Source organism: Lactuca sativa, chromosome 4, assembly GCF_002870075.4.
Source record: "Lactuca sativa cultivar Salinas chromosome 4, Lsat_Salinas_v11, whole genome shotgun sequence".
Taxonomy (NCBI): Eukaryota; Viridiplantae; Streptophyta; class Magnoliopsida; order Asterales; family Asteraceae; genus Lactuca; species Lactuca sativa.
Genome location: NC_056626.2, coordinates 397,601,514 through 397,621,009, shown reverse-complemented (window position 1 = coordinate 397,621,009; position 19,496 = coordinate 397,601,514). Strand labels below are relative to the sequence as shown.

The 19,496-nt window shown below is 41.4% G+C and overlaps 1 protein-coding gene across 1 annotated transcript; it reads left to right on the top strand.

The window, feature by feature from the left end:
- Window positions 1-11,645: 11,645 nt before the first annotated feature.
- Window positions 11,646-13,551, top strand: LOC111906810 (tubulin alpha chain). Its single transcript, XM_023902593.3, has 4 exons — window positions 11,646-11,804; window positions 11,979-12,213; window positions 12,301-12,671; window positions 12,756-13,551. The coding sequence occupies exons 1-4, from the start codon at window positions 11,712-11,714 to the stop codon at window positions 13,407-13,409; spliced, it is 1,353 nt and encodes a 450-aa protein (XP_023758361.1). The 5' UTR covers window positions 11,646-11,711; the 3' UTR covers window positions 13,410-13,551.
- Window positions 13,552-19,496: the final 5,945 nt, after the last annotated feature.

Sequence of the window (19,496 nt, the reverse complement as noted above, 5' to 3'; positions counted from 1 at the left end):
CGAGTCACAGCGTCAACTCGTCGAGTAGACCTAAAAAAAATCTAAATGGAATAATAAGGATACCTGACAAAGAGGAGATAAATGAGGATATGATGATGAAGAAGTTTGTCATTACACCTGAGGTAATGTTGGCTCTTTTGTTTCCACAACATATATAAGAAATAAAGAAGTAAGATATTGAATTTTTAATCATAGAAAAAAAGCTGCAAGATAAGTTTTTTAAAGATTTATTTATTGATAAATAACAAGCCTTTGTCTATTTTTGTAACAGACTAGAGATTTAGAAAGGAATTAGACACATCACATGTAACATGTAACTGAATGAATGAATGATCTAAAGGTTCAAACTTTTGGAAATCTCGAATGACTTTTTTAGAAAGTGGAACAAACTATAGCATTTCCCATAAATAATATACAAAAGATATTGTTATAATTGATAGTTCTTTAAATAATCAGAATTTTCCAAACATTCAAACCACCAAAACACATTCCCATTTTGTTATTATTATTATTATTATTATTATTATTATTATTATTTTCTAATATCCCATAATCTCTTTCACTGCGCCACATAACTTGGCTACTTGTGTACATCTATAACTAATAATCTAGCATTTGATTAATTTGATTAAACTCTAGTTGTAACTGAATTTTGTTCAAACAAGAGCTATGTATTGTCGACTCTTTAGGTCTAATGGTTAAACCTCATAATCCAATTTTTTTTTATCAATATCACAGACTAACATTTTTTTTAATCTTTTTTTGCAATATCAAGTTGGGAACATAACTGATCCACCTTGGAAAATTTTTTTTTTTCTCGTTAAGCAAGATTTATTGTTGATTTTTTACACAAAAATGGTATTCTTCTTATCCTTTAATATTGACATTTCTATTATATATATATATATATATATATATATATATATATATATATATATATATATATATATATATATATATATATTATGATTGTGACTTGATGTCAAGATGAGGATCAGGCTTGATTACACAACTTATAGATAGAGTATTGTTGTTTTGACAACGCATATGGGGGCATGTAGGATGGGTTTAGTAGGCTGCTACAAGTGCGGCAAGGCAGGGCACATTAGCAGGGATTGTACTACTCCAGTTTCAGCTATTCAGACATCGGAGTTGCTGTGTTTTCACTGCAACCAGAGGGGCCACAAGAAGGCCAATTGCCCCCAGTTGACAGTTTCAGCGCCGGTGAAGGCGCCAGCTCCAGCGACCCTGCGGATCACGGATGGTCGGCAGGGCAAGGCAGAGGCTCCAGTGGTGACGGGTATGATTATTTCCCTCTATCTTATTTTTATGATGTTATGTTATTGATATGTGCTCTGTATGTATATGTATGTATTAGGATCGTTCCATGTGAACGGCCTCCCAATTCAGGTGTTATTTGATTCGGGTGCATCCCGATCATTCGTTTCCCTTGCGCTTAGCAGGAAGTTTCATGGGTCATCGGGCGAGTTAGATTGCCCTTTGGAGGTGGAGATTGCTGACGATCGATCGGTGCGAGCATCGACGGTATTTCGAGATTGCGTGCTGCGTTTGTTTGAGGAGCGCTATTTGGTAGATTTGGTTCCCATTTCGTTGCGTGGAAACAAGGTGATTATTGGCATGGATTGGTTGAGCCCTAATGGGGCGGTGATAGATTGCGCGCAGCAGCTAGTGCGGGTCAGGACCCCAAGCGGGGGAGAGTTGGTGATTCATGGTGAGAGACCCCAGTATGGACCCGCTGTATGTTCAGCAGCGAGGGCTAGGCGCTACCTTCAGCAGGGATGCGCAGGATATGTCGCGTATGTGATGGATACCCGAGAGGCGGGTAAGTCGACAGTGAACGAGGTTCCGGTGGTCCGAGACTTTGCAGATGTTTTCCCAGAGGAGCTTCCTGGGATACATCCAGAGCGACAAGTGGAGTTCAGGATCGACCTTGTCCCTGGTGCGGCTCCGATAGCCAAGGCACCGTATCGGTTGGCTTCTCCCGAGATGCAGGAGTTGTCTACGCAGCTGCAGGAGCTGCTAGACAAGGGATTTATTCGTCCGAGCAGTTCGCCCTGGGGAGCCCCAATTCTGTTTGTGAAGAAGAAGGACGGGTCGCATCGGATGTGTATAGATTATCGGGAGCTGAACAAGGTAACGGTGAAGAACCGTTACCCGCTTCCGAGGATTGATGACCTCTTTGAACAGCTTCATGGAGCATCTTGGTTCTCCAAGATTGATTTGCGTTCGGGTTATCATCAGATGAGGGTCAGGGAGGAAGATATGCAGAAGACCGCGTTTCGGACGCGCTATGGCCATTATGAGTTCGTGGTGATGCCGTTTGGACTCACCAATGCTCCTGCCGCGTTCATGGACCTCATGAACCGCGTATGCAGACCGATGCTGGATCGGTCTGTGATAGTCTTTATCGATGATATCTTGGTTTATTCCAAGACCCGGGAGGAACATGAGGAGCATCTGAGAGAGGTGTTAGAGACCCTGAGGAGGGAGAGCTTGTATGCCAAGTTCTCCAAGTGTGAGTTTTGGTTGCGCGAGGTGCAATTTCTTGGACACCTCGTCAACCAGAACGGGATTCTGGTCGATCCGGCCAAAATCGAGGCCGTGATGAGGTGGGAGGTTCCGAAGTCTCCATCTGAGATTCGGAGTTTCCTGGGATTGGCAGGCTACTATCGGAGATTTATCCAGGATTTCTCCAAGATAGCCGTGCCCCTGACGCGGCTGACGAAGAAAGCCGTGGTCTTTCGGTGGGGACCCGAGCAGCAGGCTGCATTTGAGATGCTGAGGCAGAGATTGTGCGAGGCGCCGATCATAGCCCTGCCAGAGGGCGTGGAGGATTTTGTAGTTTATTGTGATGCGTCCATTTTTGGGTTGGGCGCGGTGCTGATGCAGAGGGGGCATGTCATTGCCTACGCTTCGAGGCAGCTCAAGCCTCACGAGGCGAACTACCCGACGCATGATTTGGAGTTGGGGGCGGTGGTATTTGCCCTCAAGATTTGGCGACATTACCTCTATGGGGTTCGGTGTACCATCTACACGGACCACAAGAGTTTGAGGTACCTCATGGATCAGCCGAATCTGAACATGAGGCAGCGTCGGTGGTTGGATGTGGTAAAGGATTATGATTGCGAGATCGTTTACCACCCGGGGAAGGCCAATGTGGTGGCCGATGCGCTTAGCCACAAGGCGGCGCCAATCAGGGACGTCTGCTTGAGGATGACCGTGGTGACTCCCCTGTTGGAGCAGATTCGGGAGGCTCAACAGGAGGCTATCAAGGAGGAGCATCGGAAGAGCGAGCGTGTGGTGGGTCAGGTTTCCTCCTTTAATTATGATAGCCGAGGACTTTTGACACTACACCGTAGGGTGTGGGTGCCGTATCACGGAGGCGTGCGCCAGATTTTGATGGAGGAGGCGCACAAGTCCCGATTCTCTATTCATCCCGGGGCGACGAAGATGTATAGGGATCTTCGTCTTGACTATTGGTGGCCCTGCATGAAGCGGGATGTGGCATGGTATGTCGAGCGATGTTTGACCTGCAGGAAGGTCAAGGCCGAACATCACAGACCGCATGGCAAGATGCAGCCGTTGGATATTCCACTGTGGAAATGGGAAGATATCACGATGGATTTTATCACGAAGCTTCCCAGGACCACACGTGGAGTGGATTCGATTTGGGTCATCGTGGATAGATTGACCAAAAGTGCTCACTTTATTCCGATTCAGGAGAGCATGTCGGCCGAGAAATTGGCCGACATCTATATCAGGGAGATTGTGGCACGACATGGGGTGCCAGTATCGGTGATCTCGGACAGGGATGTGCGTTTTACTTCCAGGTTTTGGAAGAGATTCCATGACGAGTTGGGCACTCGTCTGCATTTTAGCACTGCCTTTCACCCGCAGACGGATGGGCAGAACGAGCGGACCATCCAGACTCTAGAGGATATGCTGCGGGCGTGCGTGCTAGATTTCGGTGGTAGCTGGGATACCTATCTTCCCCTGGCCGAGTTCTCCTACAACAACAGCTATCACGCGAGTATCGACCGCCCTCCCTTCGAGATGTTGTACGGACGGAGGTGTAGGACCCTGATATGCTGGGGTGAGGTTGGCCAGAGAGTCATGGGGAGCACCGAAGTGGTGCTCAAGACGACTGAGAGGATCCAGCAGGTCCGGAGCAGGCTTCAGACTGCTCAGAGTCGGCAGAAAAGTTATGCCGACAAGCGTCGATCCGATTTAGAGTTCCAGGTCGAGGATATGGTTCTCCTGAAGGTGTCGCCGTGGAAAGGCGTCATCCGATTCAGGAAGCGGGGCAAGTTGGGCCCGCGATTCATTGGACCGTTCAGGGTCGTAGCCCGGGTGGGCAAGGTAGCATATAGGCTGGATCTGCCAGCCGAGCTTAGCCAGATCCACATCACTTTCCATGTTTCTCAGTTGCGAAAGTGCCTAGCGGACGATTCTGTAGTAGTACCTTTGGAGGATATTCAGGTTGATGACAGCCTGAATTTCATTGAGCGCCCAGTCGCAATCCTCGACAGGAAGTCGAAGGATTTGAGGAACAAGAAGGTGGAGCTAGTGAAGGTGCAATGGCAGCACCGCAAGGGTTCAGAATGGACTTGGGAGCCGGTGGACGAGATGATGGAGCATTATCCCGAGCTGTTTCAGGAGCGAGCAGCAGACTTCGAGGACGAAGTCTAAAATAAGTGGGGGAGATTTGTAGCACCCGGTTCCTGGTACGTAAATGTTATTTGAGTATTTCCTTTCTTTTAGCCTTGGACTCGGCGAGTCATAGGTCCGACTCGCCGAGTGGATGCGGGACCCGGAACACGTTTAAGTTGGTGACTCGGCGAGTCCATATCCTGGACTCGGTGAGTCACAGCTGTTGGATGAAACCCTAAGTTTCAGGGGTTTGCACCCTATTTAAAGGACTTATCAGCCCCAAGCCGGCCCCCATTGACCCTTAAAGCCCTGTATCTCTCGTTCTAAGCTATTCTTTGAGAGTTTGAGGTTAGTGTGTGTGTTTTTGAAGGTTTTGAAAGAGGAAGGAAGTAGATCCAGAAGAAGGGAAGCCATCTAAGCGTTATTTGTGTTCTTCCAGCAGTTCCTTTGAGGTATAACTCGTTTTCCCCTTGATTCCATGCTTAAAACTTCATTTGGGTCCTTCTTGGTCAAATCCCCAAGCTTGTATGTGCATTGTATGTTGTAATAAGGCGTTTGGCCTTTGGATCTAGGCAAGATTGAGCTCCAGGGGCTCAGATCTGTTAGCTTTTTGGCCCCATGTTGCTTGTTAGCCCTAGATCTACCCTTTTGAGACATTTTGAGCCCTAAAATCCATATTGGTGAATATCCACACGTAAAGTTGGAAACTTTACATGTGATTCGTGTCCTAGAAGTCCAGATCTATGAATGGCATGGACTGGAATCGAGCAAATCCGTGTATTCAGTTGGTGCATGGAAACGACTCGGCGAGTCGTTTATATGACTCGGCGAGTCTATTCGCGAGTCTCCGAGTTTGTCCCCTTTTTCGTAGTATCGAGTGAGCAGTGAGTCACGGGGTGTGACTCAGTGAGTCGGAAGCTTAACTCATCTATGGAGGTACTCGGCGAGTCAATGCCCTGACTCGGCGAGTTCAAGGAAATCTCCTTAGATCAAGAACAGACTCGACGAGTTGTTCATACAACTCGGCGAGTCTTCGCATAAGTGTTCATCGGATGAAGATGAACTCGACGAGTTGTTCATACAACTCGGCGAGTAGGATGAAGGACTTGAATATTGGTTAAGAAGGTGAACCCGTCGAGTCGTCGCCTAACTCGACGAGTAGGATCATGATTCAGGGCAGTCGTGAGGTCAACTGAAAAGTTGACTCTGACTTTGACTTAGGGCAAGGTCAGGGGTAAAATGGTCATTTTACCCAAAGGTCAGTGAGCAGTGTTTGATTGAGTATATTGTGGGAATTGCAGCCGGAGGGTTTCCGGAGCAGCAGCAGCAGTAGTAGGTGATCAATTCCCACACAGACCAACAGCTATTTCGAGGTGAGTTTCCTTTCCAGTAGGAACGGGTCCAAGGCACCAAGGCCGACCCGTGTAGACGAGATGCTAGTACTAGAGTGTGGGCCGAGCCTGTATCTCTGGGTTTAGTCAAGTATGATATATGTGTTAATATGATAGAATTGCTTATACTTGTTGTCTGCGTGATACTTGTATGTTATGAGTTAGCGGTTGAGTGTGGGCAGGGCCCGTATCTCTCCGAGGTTGGAGTGTGGGCTAGGCCCGTATCTCCCAGATAGCGAAGTGTGGGCAGGGCCCGTATCTTCACAAGTGTGGGCGAGGCCCGTATCTCCCAGCTAGCGAAGTGTGGGCAGGGCCCGTATCTTCCCGAGTGTGGGCAAGGCCCGTAACTCCTAGCTGAACAATGGTTGTTATATGTTGCATGGTATGTGGTATTATGGGGGAACTCACTAAGCTTTGTGCTTACAGTTTTCAGTTTTGGTTTCAGGTACCTCCTCAGCTAGGGGAAAGGAGCCGACGCGGTAGCGACACGTCACACACACACACTCTCCGGTTTCCGCATTTACGAGTTGCACTGCGATTTGTACTCTAATATTTTGATTGAATGTATGAATTGGCTTTTAGGCATGGTTCCCTTGTGTGATAATTCGATCAGATCATGTTTTAGTTTTTAATATTTTCTAAAAGTAATGTTTTTTTTAAAAAAAAAACGAAATTTTTGGTCATGAAAATAGGGTCGTTACAGTTACCCCTAAAATACCAACCTCAAATAACCATAATCATATCATATCATATCAACAAATACAGAACAACATTCATAATGAATCGTCAACCTGACTGGACCGCCTCATAGGCCTTCAGTCTATTTGGACTTCTCTCCGAGCCTTCGGCATGACTGGACCGCCTCGTAGGGCCTACAGCCTATCCGGACCGCTCGTTGGGTATGTTGGCCTACAACACAAAGCAAGACCGCCTCAACCCAACCCAACCACATATGTCGACAAACATACAACACATAATTGAACAATAACACAAATCATACGGATTGCTAAGCATATCATCATCCTATCCACCAGGATATCGATCTAACAGATCTTGATAGCATAACAACACCCTAACTACTAGGGTACAGATCTAACCGATCATAACAACATAGTAACACCCTAACTACTAGGGTACAGATCTAACAGATCATAAATGCATAACAACACCCTAACTACCAGGGTACAGATCTAACAGATCATAACAGAATAGCAACAGCCTAACTACCAGGGTACATATCTAACAGATCATAACAACATAGTAACACCCTAACTACCAGGGTACAGATTTAACAGATCATAACAGCATAACATACTAAATCCAGGATAAAATCTAAAGGGACCGACCTAATGTCGTAGACCCTGTCAGTATAGTGAGGAGAACTCACCTGGCACTGCTGAAGTCCCGCGAATAAAACTCTCGCTGCTGGTTGACAGATTCCCTAACTGTCAACATCAAACAATACCCAATTAACAATTGGGTTCTAAGCCCAAGATCCAACACACACACCAAAAGTCCAACAGTCAAGTAATGGGCCAAAGTCCAACATATGGCCCAATTATCCAAATTGGGCCCAAACCTCTACATGGTCTTTCCTTAAGGCCCATCCAACTATTCTAGTCCAATTCCCATGGCCCAATATCACATACTCATGAAGGCCCAAACTATGGCCCAATTTTCCAAATTGGGCCTAACCTCTCATATGGGCCTTACCCTAAAGCCCATCAATATCTTCTAGTCCATCTGATCATTCTTGGATGGTCCATTAATAATCCAATTGCCAAAGCCCAATAGGAAGGCCCAACTCAAGGCCCGAGAAAGATTAGGGCTTCCACATGAAATGATGATTAGGGTTAAGTGTTTCTTACTTAACCCATTAAGGACTTAATTCACTAAGGGCTTAATCCATTAAGTCCAATATTGCCTTAGGTTAATTTGCCAATAATTATTATTTAATATTTCAAGTTATTAAATAATCTCGTATGTGTCCCGATTAATCCTCAAAATTAAGGTTTTGAGCCATTAGGATTTTCCAAACCCAAATTAGGGTTTCCTACCCAATACTAACCCATTAGTCAATCGGTTGGGCTTTTAGGTCACCTTGGGCCTCATTAGGCCCATTAAGATTTTATTAGGTAAATTAGGGCTTTATTGGGCCTCAATATGCCTACTAAAGTTTCATTAAACCCATTTGTCACATGCTTGGCCTTTTAGTTCCATTAAACTTCATTAGGCCTATTAGGGTTTAAATGGCCCAAACTAGTCACTATCCAATAAGGCACACCGCCACCCGACACGGTGGCCGGTAGCGGCAGCCACCACCCTAAGGTGGTGGTTTTTAATTTCTTTTATTATTCCATTTTCAAATTACAATTTACAACACCATCCATTTAACACACATACACATACTCACACACCAATAAACACTCACACACACACAACCACCTCGTGGTGGCAACGACTTTTCTGTGAACTCCGGCTAGGCAGTACACCATACACGACTTCTTGCTACTGAAACACGCACCCAAGCGGACATCTAAAGGCAGCAACATCGGCGGTTGTGATGACAGGCACCACCTCACGATGGTGGCGAGTTTCCTTGAATCCCCATCAAGCAACACTCGTCCATAGATCACCAAACATCGTGAGCTCGACACTGAACGTACTCCGGTCTCAGCCACTCCCAAGGCGACTTCTGGCAGTCGAGGGTAATGGTAGCATACGCGAGCAACCGACGATAACAGCGGCGGACGGACGCATCAACACGAATGGTGGCGCATGGCCATCAGGGGAGAACATCAGCCGCAATAGCCGCCCGAAATGGCGACCTTGCAACGACAGAAGAAGAAGACGGTGGGGGAACGATCGTCTACTCGAGTTCGCCAGGAAGGAAAGGCAGCCGCTAAAGCAGGGCGAATCAGTGTAGCAGGAGACAAAGATGGCCGCCTCGGTGGTTCGCTACAACGAGTCTGCGGCGGTCTTGGTCGGTCGGAACGACAAAAGGGTGAACGGTGGCGGCTGGAGAGAGGTGGGGGTGACGACTGCATCTTAAGTTGTGTAGGGTTAGGGTTTGACGGGGATAACACAGTTAAATACCCCGAGCCCTTAAGAATGTATCCCATAATGGCCAAAATGGCCCCTCCTTCCCATACTTCTTTCAAAATAAATCCAATATTTACCATTTAAACCCTTGTTCCCATAATTTTTTTCAATATAAGTCCACCAGTTACAAAATAACCCCTCCTCTACAAATCATTCTCAATTAAGATCCATAAGTTACCATTTCTACCCTGGCTTCAAGAACCCTTCTCAGAATAAGTCTGATATTTACTCTTTTAACCCCAGTCATTTAAGATCCTTTCAAATTAAGTCCAATATTATTCTTTAACCTCTGAAACTAACATTCCAATAATTATTATTAAATTTTGAGCTCTAATAATATAAAATAATAATAATTACTTCTTGGGGTTCCTGATTTATCATTTAATTACTCTATTAAAATGGGATGTTACAGTGCGTCGTAAGGTTACGACACACAAACGTGTGTCGTCTTCCTTTATGACAGAGGCTTCCTTGATACGCATTGCGCGTCGTAAATGCGCGTCGTACATGTGCGTCATAAATGCGCGTCGTTTATAGACGACACACAAAAGCGTGTCGTCTCTCGTTATGACATGGCCTTCCTTGACACGCATTTGTGCGTCGTCTGAGCGTTTTACGACACACATTGCGCGTCGTAAAAGATTGTTTTTCTAGTAGTGATGGAAATTGTGACTTTAACTAAGGAAATATGTTATGAACTTCTCTAGCTATTTTATTAACTAAGAAAAGTCTAGGTAATCTCAAGCTTCTTGGATTACTATAGCCAAATTAGAGATTTAAAACAAGTATTACACTATTGGATTTTAATGATATGTTCACCAAATGTTCAAGTGAGGAAACCTTAAGTCAACCATTTATCTCTTATTGATTTTACATTAAACTCTTGCTTTTGTTAAATTGCGTTATTAAATTTTAGTTTAATTCTATTTTTTTAAACATTTCAAAAGATCAAAACCCTCATTTTTTACTTTTATTGTCATTTTACAAGTACTTTTACAAAGAGATTTCCATAGAGTTATAAAATCGAATCAATCTTCGTGGATACGATCCCTTTACCATTATACACATTTAGTGTATAATACTTAGGGTTATTTCTTTTGTTGGCCTTGACAACCACCAGGGTACCTCGTCAATCAGAAATGGATTATGTTCGATCTAGCCAAGATTGAGACAGTTATACAGTGAGGGGTCCCAAAGTCTCCATCTGAGATCTGAAGTTTTCTTACGCTAATAGGTTATTATCAGAGGATTATTCAAGATTTCTCCAAGATTGTTGTTCCTCTCACTCGCTTGACGAAGAAGAGTGTGGATTTTCGCTGGGGGCTGAGCAACAAGCTACATTTGAGACTCTGAGGCAGAGACTTTGTGAAACCCCGATATTGACCATTCTAGAGAATGTTAAGGATTTTGTGGTGTAATGTGATGCTTCGATTACAGGTTTGGGGGCGGTGCTCATGTAGCGATGTAAGGTTATTGTGTATGCTTCCAGGTAGTTGAAGCCGCATGACGCTAGGTATCTGACGCACGATTTGGAATTGGGAGCTCTCAAGATTTGACGACACTATCTTTACACAAAATATATCGAGATCAATTAAAGAGTGTCTTAATTTATGTTGAAACAAACAATTTCAATTATGTTTTTCTGGGTATACACATACCATGTCGCCCATATTTCATAAAAAAAAAAAAAGATATACCACAACTTTTGGATGACACATATTAAACACCTCCGAGGCTCATGAGGATTAACCACGAAAAACTAGACTATATATATCCCACCACCACCACAACACACAGAGAGAGGCCCATCAAGCTTTGAACACTAACGTATTTTACGGAACTCCACATCTCACTCACCATGGTAACGTTTGAACTTTCAATCCATATTTTCTACACATACTTCAATGGCAAAATGAATAAGCAAATGCCAAAAAGGCATCAAAGGACTATAAGTGGTTGATCTAAAAATATTTAAAAAATTCACAAATTGGTAAAATAAACAATTATCTGAAGTTTTTACTAGGCCAGTGAACATTCTTAACCAATGCAGATTAAAAATATATGTCGACCAGTTTAAGCAGTCGGACCTTCTCAAATCAGAACCAGTTCACAATGGGCCAGACCCGAATGACTGGGCCGGGCCTTCTGCAATCTTCCCATCTAACTTTCTTATTTTGTAAAAACAATATTAAATAGTCCAACCCACCTAAATTTGGGCTCAATGAAACCCAAAATGTTGACCTAAATCAGTAAATCACACCATAACCTGAATTTGGGCTCAATGAAACCCAAAATGTCGACCTAAATCAGTAAATCACACCATAAGAAATTCTAAATTAAAAATATTTCAAAAAGTAATAACGGTAAAAAAAAAAAAGCCAGCTGCAAGCCATTTCAAATTTCAAAAAGCTGCGTATTTGGAGCCACTTTAATTTCTCGCCCGTTTGAAATTGAAACAGCTTTTATCTATAAATAACAACAAACCCTACCTTATCACTACCCCTTTTCTAATATTATCCCCAAATTTGCCCTAAAAATCTTCCGAAAATGAGAGAGTGCATTTCGATTCACATTGGTCAAGCTGGAATCCAAGTTGGAAACTCTTGCTGGGAGCTCTATTGCCTCGAACATGGCCTTCAGGTACCGAAATTACTTGTTTCTTCCTCACTTTCGAGATCTGAGCTCGAAATTGTTTGAAGTTCTATAAATATGTGTTTTCTGTTTGTATAATTTTGAGATCTGGTGTTCTGCTTTGTGGTTGATTGGTTATTGAGCTGTGATCTAATTTTCTTCTTGATTTGATACTTTTTGCAGCCTGATGGTCAAATGCCGAGTGATAAGACTGTTGGAGGCGGAGACGACGCCTTCAACACGTTTTTCAGTGAAACCGGCGCCGGTAAACATGTTCCTCGGGCGGTGTTTGTAGATCTGGAACCTACAGTCATCGATGAGGTCCGAACAGGGACTTACAGACAACTTTTCCACCCAGAACAACTCATCAGCGGCAAAGAAGACGCTGCTAACAATTTCGCAAGAGGTCATTACACAAGTAAGTAACATCTAACTATTCTAGATCTATCAGGCATTTTGTCGAACACATAGCAGATCTAACTCTTTGATACATTTAATCGAACAGTTGGTAAGGAGATTGTCGATCTGTGCCTTGATCGGATCCGGAAGCTAGCAGACAACTGCACTGGTCTCCAAGGGTTCCTTGTTTTTCACGCCGTCGGAGGTGGAACCGGCTCTGGTCTGGGTTCTCTGCTTCTCGAAAGGTTATCAGTCGACTATGGAAAGAAATCAAAACTCGGTTTCACCGTTTACCCTTCACCACAAGTCTCCACATCTGTAGTTGAGCCATACAACTCCGTTCTCTCCACTCACTCTCTCCTCGAACACACCGATGTCTCCGTTCTCCTCGATAACGAAGCCATTTACGATATCTGTCGTAAATCTCTCGACATCGAACGCCCCACCTACACCAATCTCAACAGGCTCGTATCCCAGGTACTCACTACGTTCCTCTGAGAATCCGAATGTTTCTGACAAGAATCCGATTTCAAAATTTTAATTTTTCTTCCCGATTTGCAGGTTATATCGTCTCTAACAGCATCCCTCCGATTTGACGGAGCTTTGAACGTCGATGTGACTGAGTTCCAAACCAATCTAGTCCCATACCCAAGAATCCATTTCATGCTTTCCTCATACGCTCCAGTCATCTCCGCTGAAAAAGCCTACCACGAACAGCTCTCCGTCGCCGAAATCACCAACAGCGCCTTCGAACCAGCATCCATGATGGCAAAATGCGACCCACGCCATGGAAAATACATGGCGTGTTGTTTGATGTACAGAGGCGACGTAGTCCCAAAAGACGTTAACGCCGCCGTGGGGATCATCAAAACCAAAAGAACGATTCAGTTCGTTGACTGGTGTCCGACTGGATTCAAATGCGGAATCAATTACCAACCTCCGACGGTGGTTCCCGGTGGAGATTTGGCTAAAGTACAGCGTGCTGTTTGTATGATTTCGAATTCAACAAGTGTGGCTGAAGTGTTCTCGAGGATTGATCATAAGTTTGATTTGATGTATGCGAAGAGGGCGTTTGTGCATTGGTATGTGGGTGAGGGAATGGAGGAAGGGGAGTTTAGTGAGGCGAGAGAAGATTTGGCTGCGCTTGAGAAAGATTATGAGGAAGTTGGTCTTGAGTCTGCTGATGGGGAAGAAGATGAAGGGGATGAGTATTAATTAGGTTTTGAATTATTTTATTAGTAGTAAAAGTAAGCTTTTGTTTACAAAACCAATGGGCTCATTGGTTGCTATGACTTTTGTTTTCTTGTTTTGTGTAATGTCGTGAATTTGAATACAAATGGTGTCTTGCTTGTTTTAATTCAGTGTGGCATATGATCAATTTAAAGTTACCTACCTTTTATTTGAATCAATTTACAAGCATTAAGTCTTTGATAAAGCCAAACTACGACATAAAATGTAAATCATAACATGTATTTAATGAAGAAATATGTGGTTTGTAATTCATAGAACTCTCATGGAACCATGTGTTAGACAATAATGAACATGAAAAAACTTTTGTGAATAACATCACGTTTTTTGACACCTAGGTATGTTTGATAGGGGAGTATCTAATTTTTAAAGTTTAACACCAACATTCTCACCAATGCTTAGATTGGGTTTGGACATGATTAATATTTTTGAATTGACTAGTAGTGGGACTGGCCCATTAAGCAAACCAGACAAATTGGCTGGTAGTAGAATCAGTTTGACGGTTGAACTTAGTTCTTGAATCAACTCGTTATTTGACGTTCGATTTGACCGAGAACTACTTGTCCAAATTTTGTTCGTTATAATTGCAATTCTAGCGTAATTCCACCCATAAGGCATAAAGTGTCTTTTTTTAAGGCTCCTGAACTCCTCCAAGTAATATGTTTTCCTTTTTGAACAGTTATTAAAATTATGAGATTCCAAACTAATATTAATCTGTTTTTGTTTTAATACTGACTTATATGTATTTTATGTTTTTGTAACCACTAAGTGTAAACACTCTTGAAGAAGTGAAGAAGTGCCTAAAGATAAAGAATAATTTCCAACATGTTCACCCAAAGTATTGATTTTTTACTATTCTTGCAGCAACAAACTTCAATTTTAATTTTCTTGAGGTTTTACAAGTTGTTGGGTTCCTTTAAGGACAATATTTTTATTTAATCATGAACTATTCCATGATCATCTGCTTTCCTGCATCTATTGAAAGTATTAGTAATTCATTGGGTCTCAAAGCATAAAATTTAATCAAAGAGGTAGTAGAAAAGGAGTTGAGAAACAAAAAGGAACTGATGATTATATCAAAGAGAGAGGGTTCTTTCTATATACTTTCTGAGTTTTCACTGTACAAGAAAAAACCTGCTCTGCACTCTCTACATACTTTATTTCGCGAACTAATGAAGAAAATCTAAAACTCTCTATTTCATGGTGTCTCCCTAGCTTCCTGCTCGCATATATTCACCTGGGAGATCATCAAAAAGCACTGTGTAAACCAACAACAAGAGAGGAATGAGACATGAATATAGATTCAATTGTATAGTTGTAGAGTTAATCATAGGAATAATGGAATCAAGTGGCGTATTTTGCTAATTCTGGCAAACTAGCAGTAGATTCAATCTCATATGTGGAGATTTGAATTCAATACGAACAGAAAATTTGAACATAAAGGAGAATTTCAGATCTAAAATACTTATGAAATGATTCTGATTAAACTACACAAGCTTAATTACAGTCGTAGATGCAGAGGCACGAACATATTCATGATAAAATCACATATGACAAACTATATACACGGTGTATGAGAATTGAGATAGAGAAAAAGGACGAACATGCGGCGGATTCAGTGCTCGATTTTGATCGATGACGACGATGTCTTCCCGCTGAGAGGCGAAGCCGGCCTGGAGAATGTCATAACATCTACGCGATTGTGGCCGGAGCGATCGAACTTACAAAAACATTCGCCAATATCTTCTCCGATCTGCGAATCCTCGGTTCTAATCCTCACAATCGGATCATGAACGCGAGCGCGGGAAACATTAACCTCCTTCGTCGTCACCGGCCACTTCTTCGCGACAACCGACTTCGGAGAGTAAAACTCCATATCTTCCGAGGACGATGCGTTACTTTCCTGATCCGTTTCGATCTCTTTCAAAACCTTCAACGTCGTCATCGTTGTCCGATCTCGGAAATCTCCGGCCACCGCAGCGTTGACGGAAACGGCATCGTTAACAGAATTTTTCACTAAAGTCATGGATAAAAGCATGTAACAGAATTGAAATCGAGATTGAGAAACGACGCAGGGCGTATTAAATCAACAATGCTGGAGATATTCCGGCGATATGGATGTGTGAACTGTGAAGATGATAATGATATATAGAGACGACGGAGCTACGGTGGAATCTGAGGTGGGGGGTTGGGGAGATTTGTAGGTGGGGGAGGTGAGCTTAAGAGATGACACGTGTCCGTAGAGATTTGTGGATGAGGTGGCGTTTTGATTGGGTAAAAGTAAAACGACGTGTTGGTGATTTTTTTTTAAATGAGTGACAAAGACCGGTCAAGAGGTCGTTTTGGTAGGGTTTTCTACTTGGAATTCTCTCTGCCACGTTTCAACTCAATGACATCGACTGTTTGGTTGTTTTACTTTTTTTTTTTCTTAAATATATATAAACTTCATTTTCTGCAATAATTGACTAATTGTGCAACAAAATCTACTATTTTTTATGGGGATATTCACAATAATGACTTTAGTATTATAAAAAGGCAACCTTTTAAGGTATTTAAAAAATAACAATTTAATCCATAATAAGTTTTTTGTAACATACATGTTAATAACCTTGTTCAGTTATCGTGTTTTGTAAAGCTTATTAACTAGCGTTGAGTTCTAACAAGATAGTTTTTATGAGATTTGAAGTAAAACTATGTTTAGAATCACTCGAAATGTATTGGAAGTCTTATGAGATTCCAATCAAAAGTCAACTATTGAAATTAACGAAAATATAAAGTTGGAAATAAATAAAAATAATGTTACTGAAAGTTGTATATCATCTTGTTAGAAACATTTAGGCGAAAACCTCATCGAAATCTGAATTATAACGAAGAAGTTATGACAAATCAAAGATCCGCGACAAAACCGACAAAACACTATTCAGCGTAAAAAGTGAGTTTTCAATAAACTACTTTTTAGCTTTAGTATTCTAAATGAAAGTCGTATTTGTTAAACTGAGAATTTTCATAAAAATAACGTCCAAATCTGACTTCATATGATGAAGTTATGGTTTTTTCTAAGTTTAAGTATAACAGTATACAGCTAAAAACTCAAAATAAAGATTGATTTTTAGCCGACACAACCTAAACGAGAATCGAAGGTCTCGTCAATAGTAGTACAAAGGTAAAAAGACAGACAAAAACGGACGTCGGATGAAGAAGTTATGAATTTTTAACGGATTTTCCTGTCCCGATCTGTTAAAAATAATAATATTAAAAATAAAGTCAAAATTAGCCAACGGAGTCTAAACGAAAGTTGTAAAGTATAATCTCGCCTATGCGTGAATATAAATAACGTCGAAAACAGAGCTCGTATGTGAAAGTTATGATTTTTTGAAGATTTGGGCACAAAATCTGAGAAGCTTCGCATACTAGGCTCGGACTCGGCCACGTACAAGCCTCGCATGCATGACACGTGTTCGACTTGTGTCATGTCCGAAGCGAAGGTCCAATTGCGAAGAGTCGTGTGTCGCACCCTTGGCCTATCCGAAGCGAGCCACCTCGCCCTCGCATCCGATGCGTGCAGCCCTCGCGAGCCTGACGCGTGTTCCCCCTTCCATCCGGATCAGAAGCCTCGCACACTATATAAGGGGAGGTGTGAACCCTCCCGATTTTGATTAGAATTTTGCACACTTTTACACCCTAAACTTTATTTTAAGCCACTTTTAACCCCTTGAAGCCCCGAGAACCTACCTAACACCTAAAGAACATCCCGAAGTTCCCGAAGACCCCGAGAAATTTATCTTTTCGGTTTGAAGCTCAACCCTTGCAAGACCCGGTTTTAAATAAAGCTCCCAATTTTCATCGAAGAAAGTTAATTATAGAAATGAAGTTCTGCCCAAATTACTATTTTAACCTCCGGTTATTTCACGGTGAGTTCAAATTATAGGAACAATTGTATGTTATGTGTTATATGTGCTCATGTGCTTTCCCATGTTATTATGATACTAAGCTATACCTTTGACCACGAAGTAAATGAGTAAGCATCAATTTGGTATTGGCATGTAGCCTTTGACCATGAAGTGAATGAGTAAGCATCAGTTTGGCATTGGCAAAATGCTAATTAGGGCTGAAAGCCTATAAATTCTAGCAAAATGTTCACTCAGAAATTGTTTATTTTCTGTGCCACTTGGGCTGAAGTCTTATTGATGTATATCAAGTTGAAATTGTTGTATCTCATTGATTGTAAATCTTTGAATCAGATCATTTGTTGATATGGAAAGTCTGTCACATGATTCACATATACCTTTGTTGTTCTTTGTTCCTCTTTGCTTCTGTCATATTGTATATATATGACATAACGTTATATTGTATTTATTTTTGAACTCACTAAGCATCACCGCTTATCCCTCTCAATGTTTAACTATTGCATGTAATAAGCATCCAGTATAGACACATATTGTTGGAAGATTTAGAATAGTTAATAATATCACTTTTGTATTTAATGATCGAGTATGTATAAAATTATAATTTCCTGGGTAGTTATGTAACATATTAAAACTTAGTCGGTTTATATCCTGTCTTTTGTAATTAAACTATCAATGTAAAATATTGTTTATGAAAATGCTTATAGCATGTTTTTGAGTAATATGATTTAGTTTTAGAGAGGGGTTCTCTTATTTTTCAAACCCTATAAAAATTGGATCCAAATCCATTTAGACAGGTAGGTGTACCATTGTCATTACGGTTGCCGGTAAGTGCCACCTGACATCGCGACGGGTATGTTAACCCCACACCTATTGGTGTGTTGGCTATAGTGAGTACCACCACGAGAAACAAATCTATCGCACCCTTTGTCTCTTGTCACTCCTACCCTAGGTTAGTTTTTCTAATCTTTAATTTTTTACCATTCTATAAATCGAGGTTGTTAAAATTGAGATTTTACCAGAGATCGTTTTATATTTTGAAAGATTGTAATCGTAAGATCAGATTGAGATCGTAAGATCATACCAAAATGAATTCATATTCAAAATTGCTTGTAAGGTATTCGGTGTGCAATATACATTATAACTTGATGTTGATTAAAATGTCGATATGGAGTCAACTTTATCTTTTTTAAACATAAACCATAATTTTTGTTGTTGCAAACCGTAAAATGTAGTAAGTAAATATCTTAAATGCAAAAAGAAACAAGATCATTATGGTTATGTACAACTAAAAGCTTAAGATAACAAATGAGATATCATGAGTATGATCTGCCTAATTCGAAATGAATCGGTGAAATTCTATGAGGCTTTTTGAAATTTGTAATGCTCGATTTCAAGTTGAATATATGAATTTTTGAGGCTCGACTGTATAACAACATTAGAGAGGTGAGATCAGATCGTGTTAAGATCTTAAGATCCTATCTGAGATCTTAAAATCTCACTATAGATCTTGCTTCAAATAGATCATAGTGAGACCGATATCGTTTTAGGCGTGTAGGATCTTAAAACTGTAAAATTTAAATATCAAGATCATGAACTTAACAATCATGCTATAAATACCAAGATTTTGACCTTCAATTTCGCACCTTCTATTATCCTTTTATTATTCATTTTTTTTAAATCTAATTGTATTCAAATAATTCTCCTAACAACCTTAACACAAGATCCTGTCGAAACAAATCATGTGCTACTAGTTCAAGCACACCTAGAAATTTTACTTTCAATCCGTCGATACCATTTTACTGATAAAATATAAACTCCCGTATTTTTCACCCACCAATGTTCAATTTTAAAATATGTAAGAATTTTATCCTGTTCCAACCCTTACCGCAAACTTATTTAACAACTTCTCGTCTCTTCCCGAATATGTTCCGAAACACAATCCCATCCGATCCAAAATTCAAATTCATTCTAGAAACACAACCCTCACTTGAAGACATCCTTGAAATCCAACTAAAAGTTGTTGCTGAACTATCCTAATTTAAAGGAAAAATGAAAGCAACATGCTCAAATTTGGTCTTCGAAGGAAGAAATCATGTTGACTTGTTCGTAGGTTGACATATCTTAGGAGTCGAATACCAAAAATATA